Source organism: Prinia subflava, chromosome 23 (genome assembly GCF_021018805.1).
Source record: "Prinia subflava isolate CZ2003 ecotype Zambia chromosome 23, Cam_Psub_1.2, whole genome shotgun sequence".
Classification (NCBI taxonomy): domain Eukaryota; kingdom Metazoa; phylum Chordata; class Aves; order Passeriformes; family Cisticolidae; genus Prinia; species Prinia subflava.
In genome coordinates, this window is record NC_086269.1 from 6,167,337 (window position 1) to 6,192,294 (window position 24,958).

A 24,958-nucleotide genomic window follows, 5' to 3' on the forward strand; every position below is an offset into this window, starting at 1 on the left:
TTATTGTATGTACAACCTTCCAGTGATGGATACTGCAATGGATTGGCTCAGACTGTGACTGTTCTCTATGTTATTAAAGAGAAGCAAAGTGCCAGATGAGAGGGCATGACCTGCATCATTCCTGCTACTGCCAGCATTCAGCAGAGCTACCCTGCAGTAAGCTGGAATCATGGAATGGCAGCACCATTAAGGCTGGAAAAGCCCTCTAAGAGAAGAATGATGAAGCTGGGGAAGGGGCTGGAGCATCAGGAGCGGCTGAGGGAGCTGGAGGGCTCAGACTGGAGGAAAAGAGGATCACAGGGAAACTTCTGGCTCTGCACAACTCCCTGACAGGAGAGGCCAGCCAGGTGGGTTGGGCTCTGCTGCCAGGGAACAGCGGCAGGACAGGAGGAAATGGCCTCAGGGGGAGGTTCAGGTTGGATAACAGGGAGAATTACTTCCCTGAAGGTGTGGTCAGGCCCTGGCACAGCTGCCCAGGGCAGTGGTGGAGTCAACATCCATGGAAGTGTTTAAAAAACACGTGGATGTGGCACCTGAGACAGGGCTAGCAGTGAACATGGCAGTGGGAGATTCAGTGATCTTAGAGAGCTTTTCCAACCTCAATGACTCTATGATTCTGTAATTCTGTGGAACACTGGAGGAGGTGCTTATCTGAGATATCCCTGCCATTTGTTCAAAGAGAGACAAATACCTTCAGAGGCCACTGGAGAAGATACAGTTTCAGCAGAAACCAGCTTCTTTCCAGCTCAGTTCTGTCCTGTGTTTGACCACAGCACCTTTGGAACCCTCTCCATGTGCTTCCAGCTGCACCTGCTCCATCAGGGCAGCTGCTGCTGGCCCTGCCTGCACTGCCCTGTCCTCTCAAACAGCCACCAAATATTCACTGGAATTCCAGCAGCATTGGCTGGCTTCCTGCGCTGCCCATGGAAGTGAGGAAGGAGGACATTTGCTCAGAGATGCCATCTGAGAGCTGAAATTCCAAAGGAAGAAGGTGAAGGACAAAACTCCTCTTCCTTCATTGCTGGGAAGAGAAGATGGAAACAAACAGAGGGAATGAGGAGCTGAGGCACCACATGTGCACTTGACTGAGCTGGTGCAAGAAGGGTATTTTTCTTCCTGACTTTCCTGAAGGAAATTGTTAGGGTTTGTGAGGGGGGATGCTGAGAAACTGCTGCATCCACTGTAGTCATTATCAACAAATGCACTGGAGGCTTTTTTCTTTCCCTGGCAAATTTGGAGCAGCACTGCAGTTTTGCCCAGATTCCTTTATTTCCCTTGGGATCAAAATTCAACTAAAACCATCAAGAGCCAGGGAAGCATCAAGTTGTGAAATTATCCTTCCATAATCTAAACAGGGTCAGAGCACTGCAGGGGTTGGGGGGAACACGCGGGGCTGGAGGCAGCTGTCCTGATTCAGAATCCAGCACAGCAGCTGAGCCGAGCCCCAGCACTGCTGCACAGACACCCAAGGGGGTGACCTCTGAAGGAAAACTAATAAGCACGGAGCGCTTGCAGCCATGCTCACAAACTTCTGGTAATCCTAAGGTCTTAGAGCTCTCACCAGAGAGATCCCATCACCTTCCCTCCCATCCATCTCATGGTGGGCAGCACGTCCAGGTGGTGCTGGGGTGGTGGAGGACAATGAAGGGGTTCAGCCCATTTTGCCAGCTCAGAGATGATCCAACACAGGTGGGCTGGAAAATCGTAAGGATTTATCTGAGATGGGACCCAGGAAAAAGGGTAAAGAGCACCAGAGAATCATGGAATCAAAGGATGGTTTGGGTCGGAAGGGACCCAAAAGCCCATCTAGGTCTACCCCCTGCCATGAGCAGCGACACCTTCCACTATCCCAAGCTGGCCTTGGACACTTCCAGAGATTCTCAAGTTGCTGACATTGGTCAGTCTCAGGGAACAGGCACAGCTGGGTACTAGCTGTGGCTCCACCTACCCAGAGTGCTGGGATGCTGCCTTGTGCCAAGAATACCATCCAGGACTGATTTTAAAAATGTACTCAGACTGTGGAGGGAAGGAGCCTTTCCTTAAAAACAGAAAATTTTGCAGCTGTTGGGAGCTCAGTGATGAATAATTAAAACCAAATTCCTCATGGAAGGTTTCAATAAAATGCAGCCCTGAACTGCAGAGCCAAAAGAGGGACTGGCTGCTGCTCTTGCCAAGGCAGAAACTGCCCTAGCTGCTTCCAGTTGCATTCTATGGCTGAGGCTAGAGCCAGAGAAGGCACAATTCCCTACTATTTACATTTTTTTCAAGAAAAAGAAAAAAAAAACAAACAAGGAAAAAAGAAAAAATTAGATGCTTTGGGAACGTATTATGCTTCTTTATCTTCAACTGGCCAATCTCAGGACAGTGTACACTATTTTAGGAGAGTTGTCAAGGAATTTATTTTGGTGTGTTTCATCTCAGAAATCCTAATCAATGCCTACGATTAACTAACCAATATGGAATGAGACCAAGGGGCACAGCTCCAGCTCTGTCCTTTATGCAACAGGGGAAGTTTTAGTAACCCCTCAAATTTTATTCTTGTGCTGGCAAATATCCTCTTGATGAGCCGAGTTTATTTTAGAAATTAAATGTAAAATAAAGCCAGCTGGTTTTGCAGTTCTTTCCCTTTTATAAGCAAAAGTCACTATGTTCCTGCAGTTACGTAGCTCAGCTGCTCCTACATGAGCTCCAACATTGAAGTGTGTTCCAAAGGACAACCTCTCCCTCTCAGGAGCGTGGAATGTCCTGAGCTGGAAGGGATCCATGAAGATCGAGCCTGCCTCCTGGCCCTGCCCAAGACACCCCCAAAATCCCACCTGTGCATCCCTGAGAGCGTTGTCCAAACACTCCTGGAGCTCTGGCTGCTTTGGGGCCATGCCCATTCCCTTGGGAGCCTGGGCAGTGTCCAGCACCCTCTGGGGGAAGAACTTTTCCCTGATACCCAGCCTAACCCTCCCCTGGCACAGCCCCAGCCCTTCCCTCAGGTCCTGTCAGTGTCACAGAGAGCAGAGATCAGAGCTGCCCCTCCTGAGGAGCTGCAGCCCCCAGTGGGGTCTGACCTCAGGCTCCAGGGTGAACAGACCAAGGGCCCTCAGCCACTCCTCGTGTGGCCCCTCCAGACCCGTCCCTATTTCTGTGTCCCGCCTTTGGACACTCTCCAATAGCTTCAGATCTTTCTTATATTGAGGTGCCCAAAACTGCCCTCTGGACTTGAGGTGAGGCCACACCAGGGGCAGAGCAGGGTGCTGCTGAGGGCAGGAATCCTCCAGGAGCCGGTGCAGCCAGAGCTGAGCTGGAAGGAAGAAAAGCCAGGAGGAGGCTACCTGGGACACCTCACTGGACCATCTCCAGTGGGTACAATTCAGGTCTTCCCCTTCAGCCACATTTGTCATTCCAGTCAGGAATGGCTGGGATCAAATTTAGATTTTCATTGGGCACAGAATAATTCCAAGGTCTGGCTGAACTCTGCTTTTGACAGTTATTTTGAGGTCATTGCCTCTCTTAGAAGGCTGCTCCTCTGACCTGAGAGCTGTGGTTTCTGCAGCATCCTGTTAGCTCCACCAGCATGATGGATGTGCTGCTTTCAGCTTGAGCCTGCAATCGTGCAAATGCAAGGATTCCAAAATCCCATGGATATGATTAATAATCCAGTGCAGCCAAACCACCTCCACATAACCTCCAACTCCCCAAAGCCTGATGCAAAATATGTTTTCTCAAACTATAAATCAATAAACTTTGCTTAAGAAAAACTGCTATTACTGAAGCATAACATTAGAGGCTTCTCCAAGATGAAGTAGTGGCTTTGGCAGCTGGCTCCAGCAGATCCCCTCATTTTTAGTACAAACAGCACGTATTTAATCAGAAACAAACATCCAGGGCTGTGAGGGACTGATGGCCACATCTCCTGCCATCCCAAACAAGCTCCAGTTGGATGCTGGTCTGTGCCATGTGTGCCATGGCCAGCCTTTGGCTCTGTGCTCCAAAACTCTCTCATGACCCATGGGCTTTCCAGCTGCTGCAGTTTATTCCCATTGTCTCTTGGGGATAAAACTCACCATGTTAAAACATCAGGCTGGATAGTATTTTAATTTAGGAAAGGCCATAATTCTGAAACCCAGGGTTTGTTGCTCTTTTTTCCTTCTTTCCTAAGGGATCAAATTTTATTGGTGAAAAATTTAATTTTGCAAAGCGACGTGATCTTAGACAAAACTCTCCAGACATGTGGAAATAAAAACTGAGTGGCCAAGTGACATGAGAGGAAAAGATTTCTACTTCTAAATTTCTTCCAGATGAGAATGCCATAGGTCTGCAGGAACCCCTTCCCTGCCCTGCAAAAACTCTGGCAGGATGTTCTCAGGTGTTTCATTAGGGACTCAAATACCTCTTGAACCAGCAGCAAGGGTGAGAGCTGCCAACAGTCAACCCGGCAACTTTTCAGTGTGAAGTTAACTCCAAAATCCAGTGAACAGCTCCTGAGCCAGCAGCCACATTCCCACAACAGCACTTTGGGCACAGGCAGCACATGGCAGCAAGACTGGAAACACGGCATCACAGAACTGTGAAGACTGGAAAAGCCCTCTAAGGCCATCAAGCCCAAACGTTACCCCAGCACTGCCACGTTCACCACTAATTCATGTCCCCAGGTGTGATATCCCAGGTGCCACATCCACATGTTTTTTGAACACTTCCTGGGATGGTGACTCCATCTCTGCCCAGGGCAGCCTAAGCCAGTGCCTGACCACCTTTTCAGGAAAGAAGTTTTCCCCAGTGTCCAACCTGAACCTCCCCTGGCACAATTTGAGGCCATTTCCTCTTGTCCCATCCCTTGTTACCTACGAGAAGAGAATGATCCCCACCCACCAGTGCTGGTGGATGTTTGGACTCAGTGATCTTAGAGTGCTTTTCCAACCTTAATGGTTCCATGATTCTATGATTCTATGTACCACCTCCCATGAACAGCACAAATAGAGCTGCAATACACAGGGAAATAGATGAACTGGGCTCTGTCTCTCTTCCAGCCCTATTTTTGATGGGTTTGTGTTCATTTTACGAAAAACAGAACTCTAGTGGGCTCCTGCATGGATGCAGACACTGGTTTCCAGCTCAGCAGGATGAAGTGGTTTGCTCCTCACAGAGGTTCCACCCACTCTCTCCACTACTCCTGTGGCTGCTCATTCCCATCCTGCAGCACTTCCCCCTCTCTCTGTCCTTGGTTTTGTGGCTGTACATTAACTGACGCAAATTAAGGGTATCATCTTTCTCCTCCTCCCTTCATCCCTTTTACAGTCCCAGTTGATTCCCTGCTCTGGTAGAACCTCAAACTGCCCCTGACCTTGTGAACTCCTGCAATGAGCCGTGGTTTCAAGGCTGAGCTATCCCAAGGGATTGCTCTCCAACTGTTTAACCAGCTTTTCCAAAGGCAACACCTGTGACCAGGCAGCTGAGAGTCAAACAGGAGCTTTAAATGAGGCTGTAGTGTTACATCAGGTCCTTTCCAAATCATCCATGACCACTCAGAGCCTTTAACAGTTAACAGACTCCCTGCTCCAGCTTTGGCTTGGATCAATTCTGCTGCTCGGGGGGGAGGAGAGTTGAAGGAACTTCAGCCTCAGCGACAGAAGCCGTTCAGCCCACAGGTCACAGCACATGCCCTGATCCATCTTGTTTACACATCCAAGTGCAGGAGCATCGTCTGGCTACTGAGTCACAGCAGGGAACATCTCATGGGTGGTGCCCTGGGAATGACCACAAGTTCCCAATATGCTTCCAGATATGGACATTAACAGAGGAAAACTCAAAAAAAAAAACCCCAAGGACAAACATAGAAGGATTTCATCCCGATACCCATCTGAGAAACATGATGCTCGTGGAATAACCAGAGATAAAATAAAGTACGGTTCTGATGAAGGTTAATTGCCTGAATATTCAAGTTTCAGCATCCCACATTTTTGTTGGCTGCTGAGAGGAGGGAATCATTTCCACAAACACTACATAACTAGTCAGCAATCCAGAAATTAGACAGAAGCTGTCATGAGACAATTTATTTGATCCTGTTTCAATTTATGCAGCATCACTTTTGTCACAACCAAACAAGTCCAAGCCACTAAATAGAAACCCAGGAATTTAAAGGTTCCTGGAAAAAATATTTTTAACACTTTCTATTCTCTAACACATTGGCAGTGGCAGCATAGCAAGTAAAATGATTCATAGAGGAAAACCCCATCTGAGAATAAACCTGTGACCAAGAATATCTGAAATGGGTGGAACCTGTTGCAAAAACACCACAGAGCAAAATCTGACCACCTGACACATTTATATTCCAAACTCGAGGAAGGCTGTAATACTATCAGGCATTTCTAATGATCTCCCAGCACCCTGGGACATTGACTTTTTGCATGGGCAAGTGACAGGACAAGTGGGGGGATGGTTTTAAAGCAAAAGAGGAAAGATTTAGATCAGATATCAGGAGGAAATTCTTCCTGTCCTATCCCTCAAAGTATTCAAGGCCAGGCTGGACAGGGCTTGGAGCAACCTGTGCTAGTGGAAGGTGGGGGTGTGATGAGATGAGCTTTAGGGTCCTTTCAAATCAAATCCCTCTGGGATTCTGTGATTCTATGATCACTTAAACATTAACACCAAGCCTGTCAGTGTGATTTGCATGCAGAGCACCTGCAGCTCGGCGACTCACGTTTTTGTGCATTAGCCTTTCTCTTTGCTCCAAGATTTGCTTTGCCTTCCCGACGTACGTGTGCACACAACCGTAGCCAGCCTTGGTGCATTTGCTGCCATGGTAATCAGTGCTCACAGCCCTGCTCAGAGCACCACGGGCTCTGTGTGGGGGCTCTTAACAGAGACGGTGATTTGGGAACTGCTGCTTTTTATACTCAAGTATTACTATCAAGTGACTTGGTGAAAACATACGGCCCATAAAAGGTGATGCTCCAGCATCCCATATTTCACCCAGCACGGCTCCTTCAGATGCTCCAATGAAAGGCAGAATAAAATAAATCAGTGCAGACCACTGCATACACTTAGAGCTTTATTGCTGAGCTCCTCCTGCTAAAAATTCAGCTGGAAAGCTCAAGTTGTGTACTCTGAAGGTGGCTTAATGAGGGAGCGATCTAACATCAGAGGGAAAGAACCTTGCAATGAAAGCGTAAGCACGAACAGAACAAGGAGAATTATACAGAATCTCTTGAGGAGTGAGTAACAACCATCGAGCAGCTACTTCACAACCAGGCTGGGCAGAGAATGGACTGAGAGCAGCCCTAGGGAGAAGAACATGAGGGTGTTTGTGGATGAGAAGCTCAACGTGCCCCAGCCACGCATCCTGGCAGCCCAGAACCCCCCTTGTGCTGGGCTGATCCCCCAGCGTGGGCAGCAGGGCAGGGGGATTCTGCTGAGACCCCACGGGCAGAGCTGCCTCCAGCCCTGGGGTTCCAGCACAGGAAGGACGTGGAGCTGCTGGAGCGAGTCCAGAGGAGACCATGGAGCTGCTCTGAGGGCTGGAGCCCCTCTGCTCTGCAGCCAGGCTGGGAGAGCTGGGGGTGTTCAGCCTGGAGAAGAGAAGGCTCCAGGGAGACCTCACAGCCCCTGCCAGTGCCTAAAGGGGCTCCAGGAGAGCTGAAGAGGGACTTGGAACAAACATGGCATGACAGGACAAGAGGGAATGGCTTGCCACTGCCAGAGGGCAGGGTTAGATGGGATATTGGGAAGGAATTCTTGGCTGTGAGGGTGGGAAGGCCCTGTCATGGGGTCCCCAGAGAAGCTGTGGCTAGAAGTGTCCAAGGCCAGGTTGGACAGGGCTTGGAGTAACCTGGGCTACTGGAAGGTATCCCTGCCCAAGGGACAAGATGGGCTTCAAGATTTCTTTCAACCTAAACCATTCTGGGATTCTAAGTGATGGCAGTCACACAGATGCAGCCACTACTGAACCAGTAGCCCACATGTGTTTAAGTTTTGATGGTCTTTTTTACAGCAAATAGTATCAGCTAACCAATCAAGAAGGAGCAGTTTATGAAAAAAAAAGGGAAGACTTGACAAAGAGGTGGGAAACAACTGAAAAGCTGCAATTGGAAGCTCTGCAGCAACTTGGAAGCATGCATTCTCCTTAACTTTTGTTTTCCCACCTAACCAATAATCCATGGAGAAGCACAAGGGTTACAAAGTACCACAACAAATAGACAGATAAAGCTTAAACACAATTTTCATGGTACTTCCCATGAAAAAATGACTGACCCAGCAGTAATAGGAATTAAAAAAAAAGGAATCAGTCCTTGACTTCACTCTGACCCTTCCAATCCTGTCATTTATTGGCTTAAACACACACAACAGGTTTCATGCCACTCGATGCCTATTACATTCTTGGAAGTGAATATTATTTTTTTCAGGAGAAACCTCAAGCTAAATCACTATGGTGCAAAACAAGATGACAAGATACCTACTGCCAAACACTTGAAGCTTGTGCCAAATAATGGGACAACTGGAATTGATTTCAAAGGGGTTTGAATTTCCTCTTTTGAGGAACACCCTCATCAAAACAACATTTACCCTGGAGGATTTAACAGGATTTGGGTGTTTTAGCTTGTGGAGGTCCCTGGCCTATGGGACAGTGCTGACCTGGCACAGAGATCAACACCCCACTGTCACCATAAGCTCCTCTGCAGGGATATTCCCTCTCTTACAGATTGTGTGAGTTCACTGCAAAGTGCTCCCCTTCCTTAGCTGTGCATTTGGGGACTTCCCATCAACCAAAGGAAGAAAAACCCCAGGCAATATTATCCTAACTCCTAAGGAGGAGCATTCCAAGCAGCAGTGCAAGTGCAGAGGGAACGCCCTGCACAGGAAACTGGTGGCAAATGACATTTAATGCAGCTGTCTGGCACTGATACCTTGATAAGTCAAACCTCCTTTGCTCTGCCTGGTTCTCCAAGAGTTCTCTCCCTGTGTGCACCATGTGTGAGGCTCCTGCTGGCTCGTGTGTGCTCGCACCCCAGCTCAGCTGGGACTGTTTAGAGCCCACTGCTCTGCTGGTATCAACGGACTGGATGGAAAGATAAAAGACTCCAAGATACCACATTCCTATCTGGTTTATGAAGGGTGGTAGCTCCTCACGGCACAGGCCTGTGGGTTACTGTGGGCATGGGGGAGTGGGTGGGCAGGAATAAACACATGGGACAAACCCAGAGTAAATCAAACTCCTTTATTTCTCTTGCTTGTGGCAAAATTACATTGTCTTGGAGAAAGAGTTAACTCAGATCCTTATTTTAGCCTGAAGTCAATCCTTCCCTAATTAGCCTTTTAAGGCATGGGCTATTTCCATAACCCAGATAGCACCAGGGCTGTTTCCTACACTGACTGAGTCAATGCTGCTGTGTTCCCCACCTGATTTTTCCCTACAGATGCTGTGGACTCACAGCTGGCACTGCCTTACTGCAAGGATTTCCATGCTCATGTGTTGGTTTTAATCAAAACCTCACTGCCACAAGAAGCTTTTTTCCAGGCCCTCTCATTCCCACCTTTCTGTAACCACCTGAAAACTCCCACCACCTTCTGCAATACCCACAGCTCCCCAGGAGCCTGCAAATCTCACTGTGGTGATGGACAGAGAAATGAGCACCACCTCTATCCCCCTGACAGTTCCCTCCACCTTCTCCAGCACCCATGGACCCCCAGGAGTCTGGTAGACTGCAGACCCCCAATGGCAGCCCCTCCTGCCAGTCTGCTTCAGGCACAGCTCAGGGCTCTTGTGAGATGTTTGTCACTCGCTCGTACAACCAGATGCATAAGAGGGAGAAATGAGTCAGTCTGAACACATCTGACCTTAAAAACTTGGGGTTTGAAAGAAATGAAAACATTTCCAGTACACTGGAATGGTTCCCCACTTGTTATCAGCCTGGTGATCAATACTGCAGCCCTTCAGTGAGGAATGGTAAGCACAGTGGTTAAACTGATGAGGGTAGTCCAGCCAAACCCACGAGGGATAGTTTTAGATTATCTGAACCATCCCAAAGACACTCCAGCTGCAGAAGGAAGAAACCACCCGCTCCTGATTACAGTTAACAGCCCAGGGCAACCAGCACACACAGAAGCCTCAAGGCTGAAGTTCCCTAGGTCAGGAACTGCTTCCATTAATGCCACAGCAGTGGGTTAAAACTCAAATACTTCAGGCAATACTTTTTCCAGACCAAGATCTGTCCCTTCCAACAGAGCAAGCAATGCATATCTGATTTGAGCAAATACCAGTGCTGGAATTAATTTAATGCTCCCATCTAAAATTAGCCTGGCTGTTAAAAACTAATTCCTCCAGGCTTTGACTCCAGCATGATAATATTTCTTGATGGTGAAGAGGCTGGCAGTACAATGATACGGACCCAGGGGGTTTGTGACAGTTTCTCCCATGACTCTGGAGCTATCAGCAGTACTGCTGGAAAGCTTTCCTAACTTTCCAACACCTTGGGAGAGGAGGATACCAGCTCTGGTTTGGGGTCTCCTGCTACAGATGGTTTTCCTCAGTTTTTTTGTGGTGTTGAAATTATCAAACTACAGCACAGGCCAGCTCATCCCTAGTGGTGAAAATTCAACACAAACCTGGTTTAATCAGCGATAATAAAGTGTTTATGGAAAAAGTGTAGTTTAACAAGCTGGTCAGGATCTACCTTGTTTTTACCAGGGAGGTTTTCATCCAGCAAGAGCCTACCAGGAGAGCCATGTTTCATGACAGGCGGGAAACTATCATACCAGCAACTCCCTACACCACTAACACAGCTAATCCCAGTGCAGGGACTCTGGCAGCTGCTTAAAACCTGTTGCTGCAGAGGCACCATCCCAAGTTTCATTTAAACCATCCTCTTTCCAAAGGAAACCACAGCCACAGGTTTCCAAGGGTAAGAAAACAAACCGCCACCACCAGGCTCTGCTCAGAGCATGTGCTGAGCAGGGTAATACAGAAAGGAAAAAGGTGCTTACTCTGAGTGTCTTTGCGATCGGGGAAGGAGAGGACGGGGGAGAGTCTGACTGAGCCTTCCTGCTGCGAGTATATTCCTTACTCCTGGTGTACAGGGACGACATGGCCTCGCGGGCTGGGTGTCTGTGAGAAGCAACACCAGTCTTGCTCTCCTGTTGCTCTACGGTGCTGGGCAGGTCCTTCTTCCAAGGTCAGAAGAAACTAATTAAACTATTCACAGCTCTGGTAATTAAACCCTCCTGTTTAGGCTGTATAATTTTAGGCATTAATCTGCTGCAGGAAGAGCTGAGGCTCCACAATGTTTCTTGTCCGAGCAGAAGCAGAGAAGGTGTCAAGGACTCACTGTGCTCCAGTGCCAGGTGCTGCTCAGTGCCAGCCTCACTGCCTGGGCCCCGTCCTGACTTCTCCGCAAAAGGACATTTCCCCTCGTCCAGAGCGTGCCACAGGCCCAGAGGGATCAACCTCTCCCCAGAACTGCAGGAGGCAAAAACTCCCAGCTCAAGGAGAGAGCTGGAAACTGGCTGGTTTTATCTAGACACAAAGCTTTTGCCAAAAAAAGCTAAAAAAAGCAAAGGAAAAGCAAACCCTGATTTACTCCGGAGCGCGGCCGCAAGCTCTGCCCTTGCTGCATGGAGCAGCATGTTTTAAGTGAAACACAAAAGCATAAATCAGGAACAAACGCTGGTTTGGAAAGGGGCAGTCCAGCTGAAGTTGGGTTTTGTTCCATCCTCCTCCTCCACCTCCTCCTTCTCCACCCCCTCCGGCGCCCTTAACCACGCACAGCCTTCTCTTGTCCCTCCCGCGCTGCCTTCTGACATTCTGACATTCCAGATCCTGACTCGCTCCAAGAGGAATGCTGGAGGGCAGCCAGCAGCAGCGATTCACTTTCAGCTTGGGATTTGGGCTGCCAAATTGGGTTTGGGATTGGTTTTAGGATTTAGGCAGGAAAAAAAATGAAAAAAAAAAAAAGGAAAAGGGGAGAAGAGAAAATCCCTCCCAAGCTTTGGAGGCCAGGTGGGCTGTGAGTGGGATGTTGGAGGCAAGATGGTGGCACTCTGCAGAGGCTAAATTCCAGAAGGTGTGTGTGGCTGCAACAAAGGGAGATGATTTAAAGACCATGGAGCAGCTCATGCCATGAAAGGGCGGACACACTTGGGCAGCACAACAGGATTTTTGTTGTTTGCTCATAAGCCTGTTTGAGCTGTGGAAGAGTGGCACAGCTTGTGTAATGTACACTGGTTCAAGGGAGTGTTTGGAATCAAGGAGGAGGGAGAGGAGCTCAGATGAAAGGACAGAGGGTGTGGAGAACATGTACCTCTCCCAAACTCCCAGCTCTCTGCCAAGCTCTGCTGCTGCACAAGCTCACTGGAAGTGGCAAGATAGTTCCCTGCGAAGGTGAATATGTATCCCTCGTGTCCCATTGAAATAGATCCATGGGATGTTCATTTGAAAAATGCTCAAACAAGCTCAAAGAACCACAGAGAATCACAGAATGGTTGGGGTTGGAAGGCACCTCTGGAAACCATCCAGTCCAACCCCCCTTTCAAAGCAGGGTCACTTAGAGCAGGTGTCTGTCCTGCCACTGCATCAGCAGCACATGTCCTGCTCCAGCTTCACATCTGCTTAATATCGAACATTTCCTACCAAGGCCAGGTTCGATGGGGCTTGGAGCCACCTGGTCTAGTGGAAGGTGTCCCTGCCCATAGCAGTGGAGTGAGATGAGCTTTAAGGTCTCTTCCAATCCAAACTGTTCTGTGAAGTGCAGGATAGTATCTATATAAAAATATTTTAAGAGTATTATCCCACTCTGAGTTGTTCTACAATCATGCCCCTTTTTGCACCTGAGTAATTTAAGTGACACAGAGCTGGGAAAGGGGCTTGGAATAACAGCTACAGTAATTCCTCCTGCCATTCAGCATCTTCACTTTTCAGGGGCAAAACAGCATCATGTGTAACCAGGGAGAGCAGGAGATGGGGCTGCCAGATTTTCCTGCTGTAAGAAAGTCACAGTGAGATCAGGTTTCCCTGTACTTCTTCACAAGGAGGGAGGGGACTAATCATCCACTGACTGCAGGAGGGGGGAAAAGGGGTTTGGAGAGGTCTAATTCTGCCTGGTAGTATCTCTGCATTCCCCTTTCAAGGTAAGGAAATGAAGTCCAGACACACAAGAAGACAGTGACAGGCACCCCACTGCTCCTGGAGGCTGGGGCAGGACCTTGATCTTTCCATCCATTGCACTCATCACACACCTCTCCCTGTGCCTGGAGCCTCACTCCGCTGTACAAGGTAATTCAGACACTTCAGATGCGTATTTATAGAGCCTGCATGCAGGGTGATCCTTTCACAGCAGTCTCAGTTTCTGGAGTTTCAAAACAGTGTAAGTGAAACTGGAAGAACTGGCTGGCGCTGCACTGCAGTGTCCCAATCCCAGCTCCAGGGTTGACAAAGCCCAGCTTAGTCACCAAGGTGGAGCTACACAGTTCTAAATTGCAGAGTTTGGCTTCCCCTCCCATCCAGTCCCCAATAAACCACTCTCACGTTTCTGCTGAGGAGGGGTTGCAAAGCTCCAAAATCAACATTTTGGTACAGAACTCACAGCCCAAATCCAAAATATACCCTGAGCCATTCCACACTAATTATTTAGTGACCTAGTGTAGATCTCACACAGACTGACTAATACAGCTTGGTGACCAGTAACTCATTTTAGAGAGAAGGGGAGGCTTGATTAGCCAGGACATAGAGAGCAGCAAGAGATGCAATATGGCAAAACACGCTAGGTTTCAGCACTATTCGAACAAATGCCTGATTTAGGTGTTTCTTCCTGCTGGTTTGTGTAGTTTACTTTCAAGTAGTCCCCAGTGGCAGTATGAAACATGACTCTCCTTCACAGTGCTGCTATTCTTCACAGCCTCAGCTCTGTCATGTTCAAGGTCATTGTTTAGATCCAACTGTTCCTGTCTGTTCAGGAGATCCCCAGAACCAGGCCAGTCCATGCTTTAGCTGTGGTGCTGTGTACTTTACTAAGGAATATTTATACAGCTCTCAGAAAGACATGAACAAAAATCACCTTCCACGAGCATTTCCACAACCACTGCACACAATCCCCCGAGACTGTCCAAATGTTGACTTCATGCTCTGGCAAAATCACCTTAAAGTTTCTTTTCACCTTGGACTACAGCAGCACAACTATAGTATAGTATTATGTCTTTCCCATATTTGCATGAAAGAGTGTATTCCCATAGTTAGAGCTGTGGTCTTGGCTATGATCACTCTTCATACACCTTCACCCAAAAGTGGTCAGGTTCTTTCCCCAGAAAACGGGCATAGCCCTAAGGCTGCCAGAGGTCCAGAAGTGTTTGGACAAGACTCCCAGGGATGGCACAGGGTGAGACTGTTGGGGCATCCTGGGAAGGACCAGGGGTTGGACTGCATGGTCCTTGTGGGTCCCTCCCAGCTCAGCAGATTCTGCTACTTCATTTTCCATTCAGATGTCTGTACTCTCCATTCCTTTGGTGATGACACCTGTGTTTGTACTCCATTTTTAAAATTAGTTAGACAGGAGAATTCACATGCACAAAAATGATGTACCATAAATAGGATGAAACCCTGAGCTAAATATTTGAGAGGAAAATACATACACCCTTTTTATCTGTGTTGAAAATCTTCACCTACAGAACATGATGCTGGTAAAACAAATGTCAGCACCACTGCAACATTCCAACCTGCAGCAGACAAAAATGGGAAACAAATCTGTGAGTTAAAGCCAGAGCTGCAGTGATGCTCAGGGGTGATGCAAGCCCACATTTCCTGAGTGCAGAGGAGGAGAAGCCCTCTTGGGAGACCAGAATTTTAATACATCTTGAAGAATGAGAGTCGTTGGTATTTTTGGAACAAATCATTCCAAAACTATCTCTTGAAAGTCCTAGCTGTCATTTTTCACACCAGGTTTACCATATACCTCACTGAATTCCTTCCCATCCAGCTGAGTTCTTTCATCTGCAGCCAAAGCTCCTCTATCTCCCAGTGCAGGCAGGTCCCAGGGAGCACAATGGTGTCTCCAGCTACACAGGGCTCAGATGGGGCAGAAAACACAAACTGGGCCCACACAGCACCAGGACATTCTCGTCACTGTGACCTTCTGCCAGGGCCTCCCTGCCTATATCTGCTCAATTAATCACAGCCAGGGACCCCCCCTGCCCCAGCACACAACCCTGTGATCACCAAGCAGGGGGAAGGTCTCTGGCACCTTCTTATCCTTGGCCAACCAAGGCTCCTCCGGGTACCACTGGGCACTCGTGGGGACCATTCCCAACAGGCACCTTGGACACTGATCCAGAAGATGGAAGGATTCAGTCACACACATGAGGCTTCCTTCCCAGCTGGCCTCAGGGCTAGCAACAGTTATAGATGGAACTGTGGTACTGAGCCTTTGAGGATGGGGTCTCAACAGTGGCACAGCCCTTGCTGAGACACTCTCCTGTCCTAGGTCAAGTGATGGAAGAACATGGTGCTGCACAGCTACCCGTGAATTACAACCCAACTGGACAAGCAGAAGAGGCAGAGGCAGGCAACAGGCTTCCTGTTTTCCTTTGAACCTGTCACAGAGTTGCCGAGGCTGGAAAAGACCTTTGAGTCCAACCATTCCCCCGGCACTGCCTCGTTCATCACTAAACCACATCCCCAAGTGCCACTTCTGCACATATTTTTAACATTTACAGGAATGCTGATTCCACCACTGCCCCTGGCAGTCTGTGCCAGGGCCTGACCATCCCTTCAGGAAAGAAATTTTCCACAATATCCAACCTGAACCTCCTCTGGCACAACTTGATGCCATTTCCTCTCATCCTGTCTCTGTTCCCTGGGAGCAGAGCCTGATGATCCCTGGCTGCCCCCTCCTGCCAAGGAGTTGTGCAGAGCCAGAAGATCCCCCCTGAGCCTCCTTTTCTCCAGGCTGAGCTCCCCACCCTATCACTGAGCCCACTTTGCTCACTTTTCTTTGAGAAGCAGAGAACCTCCATAATCACGTCATGCCACTCCAGACACTTCTGATACCTGCTGGCACGTCCTTCTACAGAGTTCAGCTATTTGCTGTTCAAGTCAACAAATCTTCCCAATCCTCCCCTTCTGGGTTTCCCACTGCAGGTGCAGAATGTGCTGTTTGTCTTTCAAGTCATGTGCTGGTCCAGGGAATCACTGAAATATGTCAATTTATGCAATACCTAAACCAACTGTAAAACTGCATTTATTCTCATGACACTTCTCTGGAGAAATAAAATAATCTGGCAGTTGTTTCCAAGAGTTACGCTACAAAGTCATTATACGTCCAGAAAATAATGTTTCCAGGTATAAAGTAGTTCTCTAAAATATCTAGAAAAAAAAGGAAACTCTAGAATGGTTTGGGTTCGAAAGGACCTTAAAACTCATTTTGTTCCTGCCCCTGCCTTGGCCAGGGTCACTTTCCACCAGATTGCTCCAGCCTGGCCTTGAACACTTTCAGTGATGAGGCAGTCACAGCTTCTCTGAGCAATCTGTGCCAGAAACTCAGTTTAAACATAAAAAAACCATTTACCATCGAACTACCCTCATAGGTTCTAGAGATCAGAGTCAGAATTAGATTTCCCACTGTTTTTATGTCACTGGACTGGCCCACAAAACTGAAATCCATAGCGCACAATTCCGCACCTCCCCCCTTTGCAACAGTGTTTATGTTGTGGGCAAAGTTTAATAATCCTGGGATCGGCATCACCACGGGATATTGCTGGTTACTTCCCAAAATAACAGCCATTCTTTGTGCACCCTTCATGGTACCACTGCTTCTGTCCTGGAAGGGGATCTTCCTTGCCTTACACTTGTCTCCCAGTGCATCCAGATCAGACCAAGAGCTGCTATATGCAAAGGACAAGGCGTGACCACCCCGAGGGTGGCTCCAAGAGCCAGGAACAGTTCTGGTTTAACACACAGTGTTCCACAGTCAGAGCAAGGGCTACACCCAGGGGGCCACTGCACCAGGGAACAGTCACTGCTTTCTCCACACGGGATTGTGTGGTTAACTGTCCCTACCCTACCCTGCCCCACCCTGTCCCATCCCAAAACACTGGGAAAGGAATTCACCTGGCAAGAAAAGGCTGAGCCTTGCTAAGCCTCCTGCTCTCACCTCTTTATGCACTGCACCCATCGCTTTCTGTGCAAAGAAATTCTGCTTGTTCTGGAGATAAACTGCTCATTTTGGTGTATAATGAGTGAATTTGGAATTGGCAGCACAGTCACTTATCCTAGGGGATGTGATCAAAAGCCAATCTTCAAAAGTGATCACAGAACCCAGAGAATCACAGTGTCATTAAGTCTGGAAAAGATCATGAGTCTTCTCACCTATTCTGTGGTCTGCGTGGTGTTTGTGGTTTTTTCTGACAAGGATTTTCTGCTTTGGCTACAGTGATGCTTATGGAGCACGAGGACGGGATTTCAGCTCAGGGGTTGATGGCACTGGTTGGTTGGTTGTTTTTAGTGTTTAATTGATATTTTTCAATCTAAAAACTGTAGTGACTCAGCTCCACCCTTAGCCTCTGCACTGCTTATTATGTCACATTCTCATGACACTAGGAAACCTGAGCAGGTAATTTTGATCAAGTATGTCTTTGTACAGTGTGAGAACTAAAAACTGGCTCCAAAATACAGATTTTTATTCCTGGGGTATAGTCATGGGCAGCTGAGGAGCTGCTAGATTACAGAAATTACTGTGCTATACAGCAAGATTAGCCAAGGAACTGTGTGTATAGAACAGCCAAGGAACTGTCTGTATATAGCTGTATAAATACATATGTATGAATTCCTTTAGCAGTAACAATGCCAACACCTATTACCTTCAAAAGAAGTTATTACTTGTACCCTTCTCTACAATTTGTACTTCTGGGTATTTGATTTAGCTTATTTAATGGAGCTTTGTATCTCAAGATTTAATAATTCAAATGATTATTATTACTACCACTACTACTGCTATACAGCAACTGTACATGATATATAAACCTTACTGTAAATAAATTACTTTTAAATCAACCTCAAGCTTTACCAGGGTCAACTACAGCTTGCAGGGTTTATTTAGCACTGCAGAAGGCAGTCAGGGTTATGCTGGGCTGCAGGACTGGAGCAAAGCAACATGGTCAGGCAGTAGCTGTTCTGTAAATGGGATGTGCAGGCTCTGCTGGAGTTTTCTATAAATGGAATCTGAATTGAAGGAGGGAAAACTTCCATCTCGCAGAGCACAGGCCAGGATTCCTGAGTCAGAAGTGACCCACAGAGATCACCGAGTCCAACCCCTGGCCCTGCACAGACACCCCAACAATTCCACCCTGTCCATCCCTGAGAGCGTTGTCCAAAGGCTCCTGGAGCTCTGGCACCCTTGGGGCAGTGCCCAGCACCCTCTGGGAAAAGAGCCTTTCCCTGATATCCAGGCTGACCCTCCTCTGACACAGGTGGATGGTGAGAGGTTACACAAATGGGTGGCACAGTGGCAATAACCAGAAACAACAAACCAGCACCACAAAAGGCTCCTGTTGAAGGGGACAGATGTGGCAGCTTTGCAAAATATAAATGTCTCTAAGATCACAGACAGGATTCCATTTAGGCTGTAAATGCGGCCATGGGCACAACCCCCGAGCACTGCCTATTATCATGTCATAATCCTGGCCAGGTCTGTCCACCAAAGATTGGTCTGGTGGCTATGGAGAGGTTGCTTCATGTCCATCCAAAAGCTGGCTCTGCCTTTTCACAGTGGGGCTTCTTTCCTGAACTCAGTACTGTGCTTTGTTCAAAAAAAGCATCACAATAAAATCACAGAATCACAGGATCGAGGACTGTTAGAAAAACCTTTGAGCCCAACTGTTCCCTCACCACTGCCATGTTCACCACTAACCCATGTCTCAAGTGCCACATCCACATGTTTTTTGAACATTCCCAGGGATGGTGACTCCACCACTGCCCTGGGCAGCTGTGCCAGTGCTTGACCACTCCTTCAGGGAAGAAATTTTTCCTAATAACCAGCCTGAACTTCCCCCGTCTCAACTTGAGGCCGTTGCCTCTTCTCTTGTCCCTGTTTCTTGGGAGCAGAGCCTGACCCCCAGGCTGTCCCCTCCTGCCTGGGAGTTGTGCAGAGAGCCACAAGGTCCCCCCTGAGCCTCTTTTCCTCCAGTCTGAGCCTCTCGAGCACCCTCAGCTTCCTCTCATCAGAACTGTGCTCCAGACTATTCTCCAGCTCCATTGCCCTTCTCTGGACAGGCTTCAGTAAATTCCGAGAGATGCTTTGCTCCATTCACTCACAAGTCCAGCTTGAGCACTGCTCATGCAAAAAATCTACAGATTTCATCCAGTTCTAACCATTAAGGATAAAGTAGTGTTGGAACATAATGTTTTCCAGGGGAAGCTGCACTCAGCAAGTGTTTTCTGACAGGTCCCCTCTTCCCACCCGGGTTCCTTACCAGGAGGAACGCAACAGCAATTTGCACAGCTATGAACAGGCCATGTCAGGGAAGCTGAGAAAGCAAACAGCAGTACAAGAACCAGATGGAAACAGCTATTTCAGGCTAAGGGACTTTCCAAAATATGACATAGAGAAATAAAAATCTCAAGGTCCTCACAACAGTCGCTATCCATTCTGCTCTTTATCTACATTCATCAGATTCTGTACCCACCACAGCCACCCCATGGCTGTAAAACTTGTCTCTCAGCTCAGCCGTGGGAGTGAATGGCTGACACACAATACTCCAGTGCCACTGGCAAATCTGTAACTTCAACACACTGTCATCTAACTGTGTTTCAAGCCTATTTCTGACCATCCCTCACCAGCAGCACGTGGGAGCAGAATGTTATGTCCACTGCCAAGGATGAAATATAAGATCAATGAAAAGTCTACCTACATGGTAAAACACCCACTCAAACCCATCCACAAGAGCCCAGCACTGGGTACCTACTACAGAATCACAAATGGTTTGAAGGGACCTTAAAGCTCATCCTGTTCCACCCCCTACCATGGCTAGGGGCAACCTCCACTAACCTAGGTTGCTCCAAGCCCTGTCCAACCTGTCCTTGGACACTTTTAGGCATGGGGCAGCCACAGCTTCTCTGGGTAACCTGTGCTAGGCCTTCATCACCCTCACAGAGGAGAATTTCTTCCAAATACCTGATCTAAACCTCTCCTCTGACAGTGGAAAGTTGTTTCACCTTGTCCTGTCACTACATGCTCTGGTAAAAAGTCCCTCTCCATCTTTCTCCATCTTAGGTTCCCTATAATGAGCAATGGGATGTAAATTAACTAGAGCAGGTGGGAAATTCCTGCCAGAAGGGGTTTTGCAGCTTAAGGGCTCAACATCTTGGTATACCAAACAATGAAGCAGCTTCTGCCAAATAATGTTACTTTTCATAGGGAAAGTCCATGTCCAAGAGCAAAAAACTAACAATGGCTCCAAACATGAGGCTTTTTCTGAAGAGAAGCATGTGGGAGGATATAAACCCCAAACAGAAAGTGACCTTTTAAAGACAAAAGGGACAAATAACATCACCATACTTATATCACAGCAACATACCATTTTTCCTATGGTGGTTGTTTCCAAATGATATTTTATTGCCAGAGAATCTGACTCCAGTTTTCCAAACAAATTTAGATTACTCCTAAGTTCTCTGCTAATCATGAGACAATACAGCTCCTGCTTTTTGTTCCTTCTGGATATGTCTGGGAGACAAATAATTTACTACATAAATGAGTGATGGCACCAGCCTGCACGGCATGGCAGGAGATGAGTTTCATGGGGACTTTGTGAGAGAGAAGCATCCACAGAATACTGGAGTCACAAAATGGTTTGGCTTGGAAGGGACCTTAAAACATATCTCATCCCACCCCCACCATGGGCAGGGACACCTGCAACCAGTCCAGGCTGCTCCAAGCCCTGTCCAACCTGGCCTTGGACACATCCAGGTGTGTGGCAGCCACAGCTTCTCTGGGGACCCCATGACAGGGCCTCCCCACCCTCACAGCCAAGAATTCCTTCCCAATATCCCATCTAACCCTACTCTCTGGCAGTGGCAAGCCATTCCCCTCTTGTCCTGTCATGCCATGTTTGTCCAAAGTCCCTCTCCAGGTCTCTTGGAGCCCCTTTAGGCACTGGCAGGGGCTGTGAGGTCTCCCTGGAGCCTTCTCTTCTCCAGGCTGAACACCCCCAGCTCTCCCAGCCTGGCTGCAGAGCAGAGGGGCTCCAGCCCTCAGAGCAGCTCCGTGGTCTTCTCTGGACTCGTTCCAGCAGCTCCACGTCCTTCTTGTGCTGGAACCCCAGAGCTGGGATGCAGATTCTCAGATTCTCACTGGGAGAAGAGGCAGACAGCAGGGCCTGAGCATGACACATTCCAATTCCATGTGCTGCAGCTCCCTCTCACTGCCCCCAATCTCTTTTCTCCAAGGCAGACACCTGTGTCACCATGACACAGCCATTAAGGCCCAGCCAGATATCTACTGCTGTAGGCAGGAGTTTTAATTCAGCAGATCAGATTTTATGGAGGATGACTTCTATCACGTCAGGAGAGACATTTTCCCCCAGCCCACTGGATGACTGACACTAAGGTAAGATCATCAGGTCCCAGAGGGGCCCAGAACCTGCTCCAAGTAGTTCAGCAGTCAGAGATATTTCTCGTTTCCATAGTTTTGAACATGTCACAAGGAGACAGATTTTGACAGTTTCCCACAAAAAGTGATGAGATGTTCTGTTACATGTATAAGCACAACCATACACTGTTAACCTTTAAAAAGTCAAAAATTACAACTACAAATAGACATAAAACAACAGTGAGATTTATTCTGTCTCTGGGATATGCTCCTCAAGCCAGTGGGTCTGGACTAACATTCATCCTGAAGTGAGCAGTCCCATTTACTGGAGTGGCCTTGCTGTGTCCACACAGCACTGGAAAGAAGCACACACATGTCATGGATCCTGCTGCCACCCTATCCATCCCACTGCTCCCAGCTCCTGGGAAGAAAGCAAGAGAATCCCGGGAGCGTGTGCAATAGCTGCCCTGGGTGCAGAGGACAAGGAGCCTGGGGTGAGCTGGGATCATCTGAACTGACTGCACAGGCCTCCCAGCAATGCCATCAGCAGCCAAGGGAGCTGTGGGTGGCTGCTGCAGGCCAACCCCAGCCCCACAGCTGCAGGGGAATGACTTGCTGACAACTGAGAAAGATCAGTCACCTCAGACTGTACCACAACTCTGACAGCAATCTACTAAACAAGATGTTAAGCATAAAGTTACCTTAAATAGTTATGAGTTTGTGACCTTGTGAATCAGTCCTGCAGGACTGGCTGTTTTACTTCATCTTCCCAGGACTCATAGATTTTAGCTGGTTTTGTGTTACTCATCCCTATCACTGCGTCACATTAGACCTTCCTAATTCAGCAACTTGGGGAGTTAGAGGAATTCAACTGAAGGCATTTAGCTGTAACCCTGTAGTCACATAACCCACTTGGGTCACTTGGCTTTAGGCACCAACAGCATGTTTTCCCAGAGCTTCAAACTGGTGCTCAGAGCCACGCTGAGAAGTGAAGTGCTGTAACAACAGGGAAAGTAGCCACCCAGGCTGATGCCCATCTTCACATACTGAGGTTAAGAAAAACCAACACAAGCACATCAGGCTGGAGAACTCACAAGGCAAATCCTCTGTGCAGATGTGAAGCATTTTTGTAGGAATATTTGCAGACTGAATTTTAGTTTCTCTGCTGTCTGCCCCCTCCACCTCCCAGAGAATCCAGAGCACTCCAAACACGATGACAATGTTCTTCACCATATTCAAGCTCTATGGCAAAGCCTCAGCTCATGCTCCTTCCTGCAGCACTTTGCTGCTATTTCATATTGCTATACTTATTAAAGATCTTTCCTTGCAGCATACACAGACCATCAGAGCAATTTGTTTATAAACAGGACTAAATAGAGACAATATCTCCCAGCCTTATGTTACACAGAATTAAATGCTCTCTAATTTAACTACACGATGCAAGTGACGCATGGTGCCACCTACATGCCCTTGGACAGGAGCCAGATGGTTTCCCTCCCACATCACACCACATCTCTGCTAGAAATAAACATTCAAGGGTAAAACCAGGGGAAAATACTCATATCCTTAATCCCTAGAAGGGACCCTGGGCCAGCAGCAATGAAGCATAGGATGAACACTACCATATAGCGCTGTCTGGATTGAAAAGATTTTAGTTTCTTATCAGCTGGCCAGAAGTTCACCTATTTTGTTCCTTTTACTGGTCAACTTTCCTTTGTATCTCAGCAAAACAGCTCAGCTCTTGCAGACATACCTTACCATATTAGGCAATGAGTCCTGAAAGTGGAGGACTCGGAGCCTTCCTTGGCTGCCAAACACAGTCCACAGGCACGGGGTTGGCCACACGACACTGGGAAAGGGGCAGTAACAACTGGGACCCCCAGGGCTCCCAGTACACCCAGTCTGGCTCCAACAGGACATTCACAAAACACTTAACAAAAGCTATTCCTGGTCTTCTACTTTTTCATCACATCCATCTTTCATACAGAGGCAGACAGCATGGTGACAAAAGCTCAACTAAAGCCTCTGTGGAAGGATAAAGTGGCACTAAAAGCAAAAATATAGGTGAAAAATAGGACACACCAAAATCAGGACTCCCAGGTGATAGTTTTGAATCAGCAATAACATTAAGACATTGAGTTTGCATAAGGAAATTTCCAGTTCATTCGTCCCCTAGAACTTGTGGAATTAAGCTTAGAAATTCAGCCCTTCTAAGACAGAGATTTAATTTATACTGGTATCCAGTTGCATCTGGTGATTTCATGGTAACAGTACAAGTAGGCAGAACACTTATTTACAAACCAGAGCGAGCCTGGTTCATTCCATAAATCAAAGCACAGGGAGACAGGAATGGAGCCTATTTAATCCACTTACTGCAACTGTAATTCACAATCAAACATTTCAGTGCTATTCCTCTATAAAACTTAATTCCATTAGTGTGTCTGGGGTTTATACTGGGCTATACAGACTGTCCTGAAGGCAGTTCATGACAACAGACATTTTGTTTGATACTTTTACTGCCCAGAAATTCTACTTTATGAACACAACACTCAGCGTCCTCCTCTGAATTTAAAGTTTTCATTTGACAAACTCTCCCGTGGGTGAGGCACATCTGTAATGCTCCAGCAGAGAACTGCAAGAAGAAGCAATCCTTTAAATGATTATAAACACTTTCTACTTGTTTTCTATGCTCTGTCATTTAAAATATACTTTTCTTCCAGATTTGTCCCTAATTGTTCCTGCTGTGGAATAGGAATGGCAGAAGTTACCCAGAGCAGCTGTGGCTGTCCCGTCCCTGGAAGCATCCAAGGCCAGGTTGGACAGGGCTTGGAGGAACCTGGGATAGTGGGGGGTGTCCCTGCCCATGGCAGCGGGTGGGACTGGATGGGCTTTAAGGTCCCTTCCTACCCACACCAGTCTGTAATAGATTCTGTTATTTTAAGTCACGGCCAAGTCAAAGCCAGCAGAGTCAGGGATAAAGAAAACCTTTAATGGCTCTGAAATGGAACACTGGAACGTTTTCTTTCGTCGTCATCATCGTCCTCCAGCTGCTGCATCCCACACTAGGCATTGATCCTTTCTGCACTGACTCTTGCATTTGTGCTCACTGGCCTCACCGAGGCTGGAATTCCCATTAGTATTTTGCAGTCAGTGGCTTGAGGGAACAGGGAAGGTTTCCAGCTCCAGCCTCCCCCTGGGTCAGTCTGGGTCTAACACAAGCTTTCAGACTCGCCCCATTTTTATTTTCTGAGAAACAAAGACAAGACTGTGGGCCAAGCTTTTCCCCCACCTCTGTTTTGAGCTCAGGTCTCCCCAGACCACACAAAACCTCCTACTTTTGCAGCTCCTTCCCATTGGAATCACAGAAAAACCTCTCTTAAAGCTGCTTCCCCAGAGGCTTTTTCCAG

General features: G+C 47.7%; 1 protein-coding gene across 8 annotated transcripts in view; it reads right to left on the bottom strand.

Moving 5' to 3' along the window:
* PPP1R12B (protein phosphatase 1 regulatory subunit 12B) overlaps positions 1-24,958 on the bottom strand; it is a 132,149-nt gene that overhangs the window by 19,531 nt on the left and 87,660 nt on the right. The window contains exon 1 of one of the 8 annotated variants that reach the window (XM_063418421.1): positions 10,969-11,895. The exons of the other annotated variants lie outside the window; for them this stretch is intronic. Within the exon in view, the coding sequence (XP_063274491.1) occupies positions 10,969-11,070 (102 nt within the window). The 5' untranslated portion in view covers positions 11,071-11,895. Of the gene's footprint in view, positions 1-10,968; positions 11,896-24,958 lie in introns of those variants that run through there. 8 annotated transcript variants of the gene reach the window in all.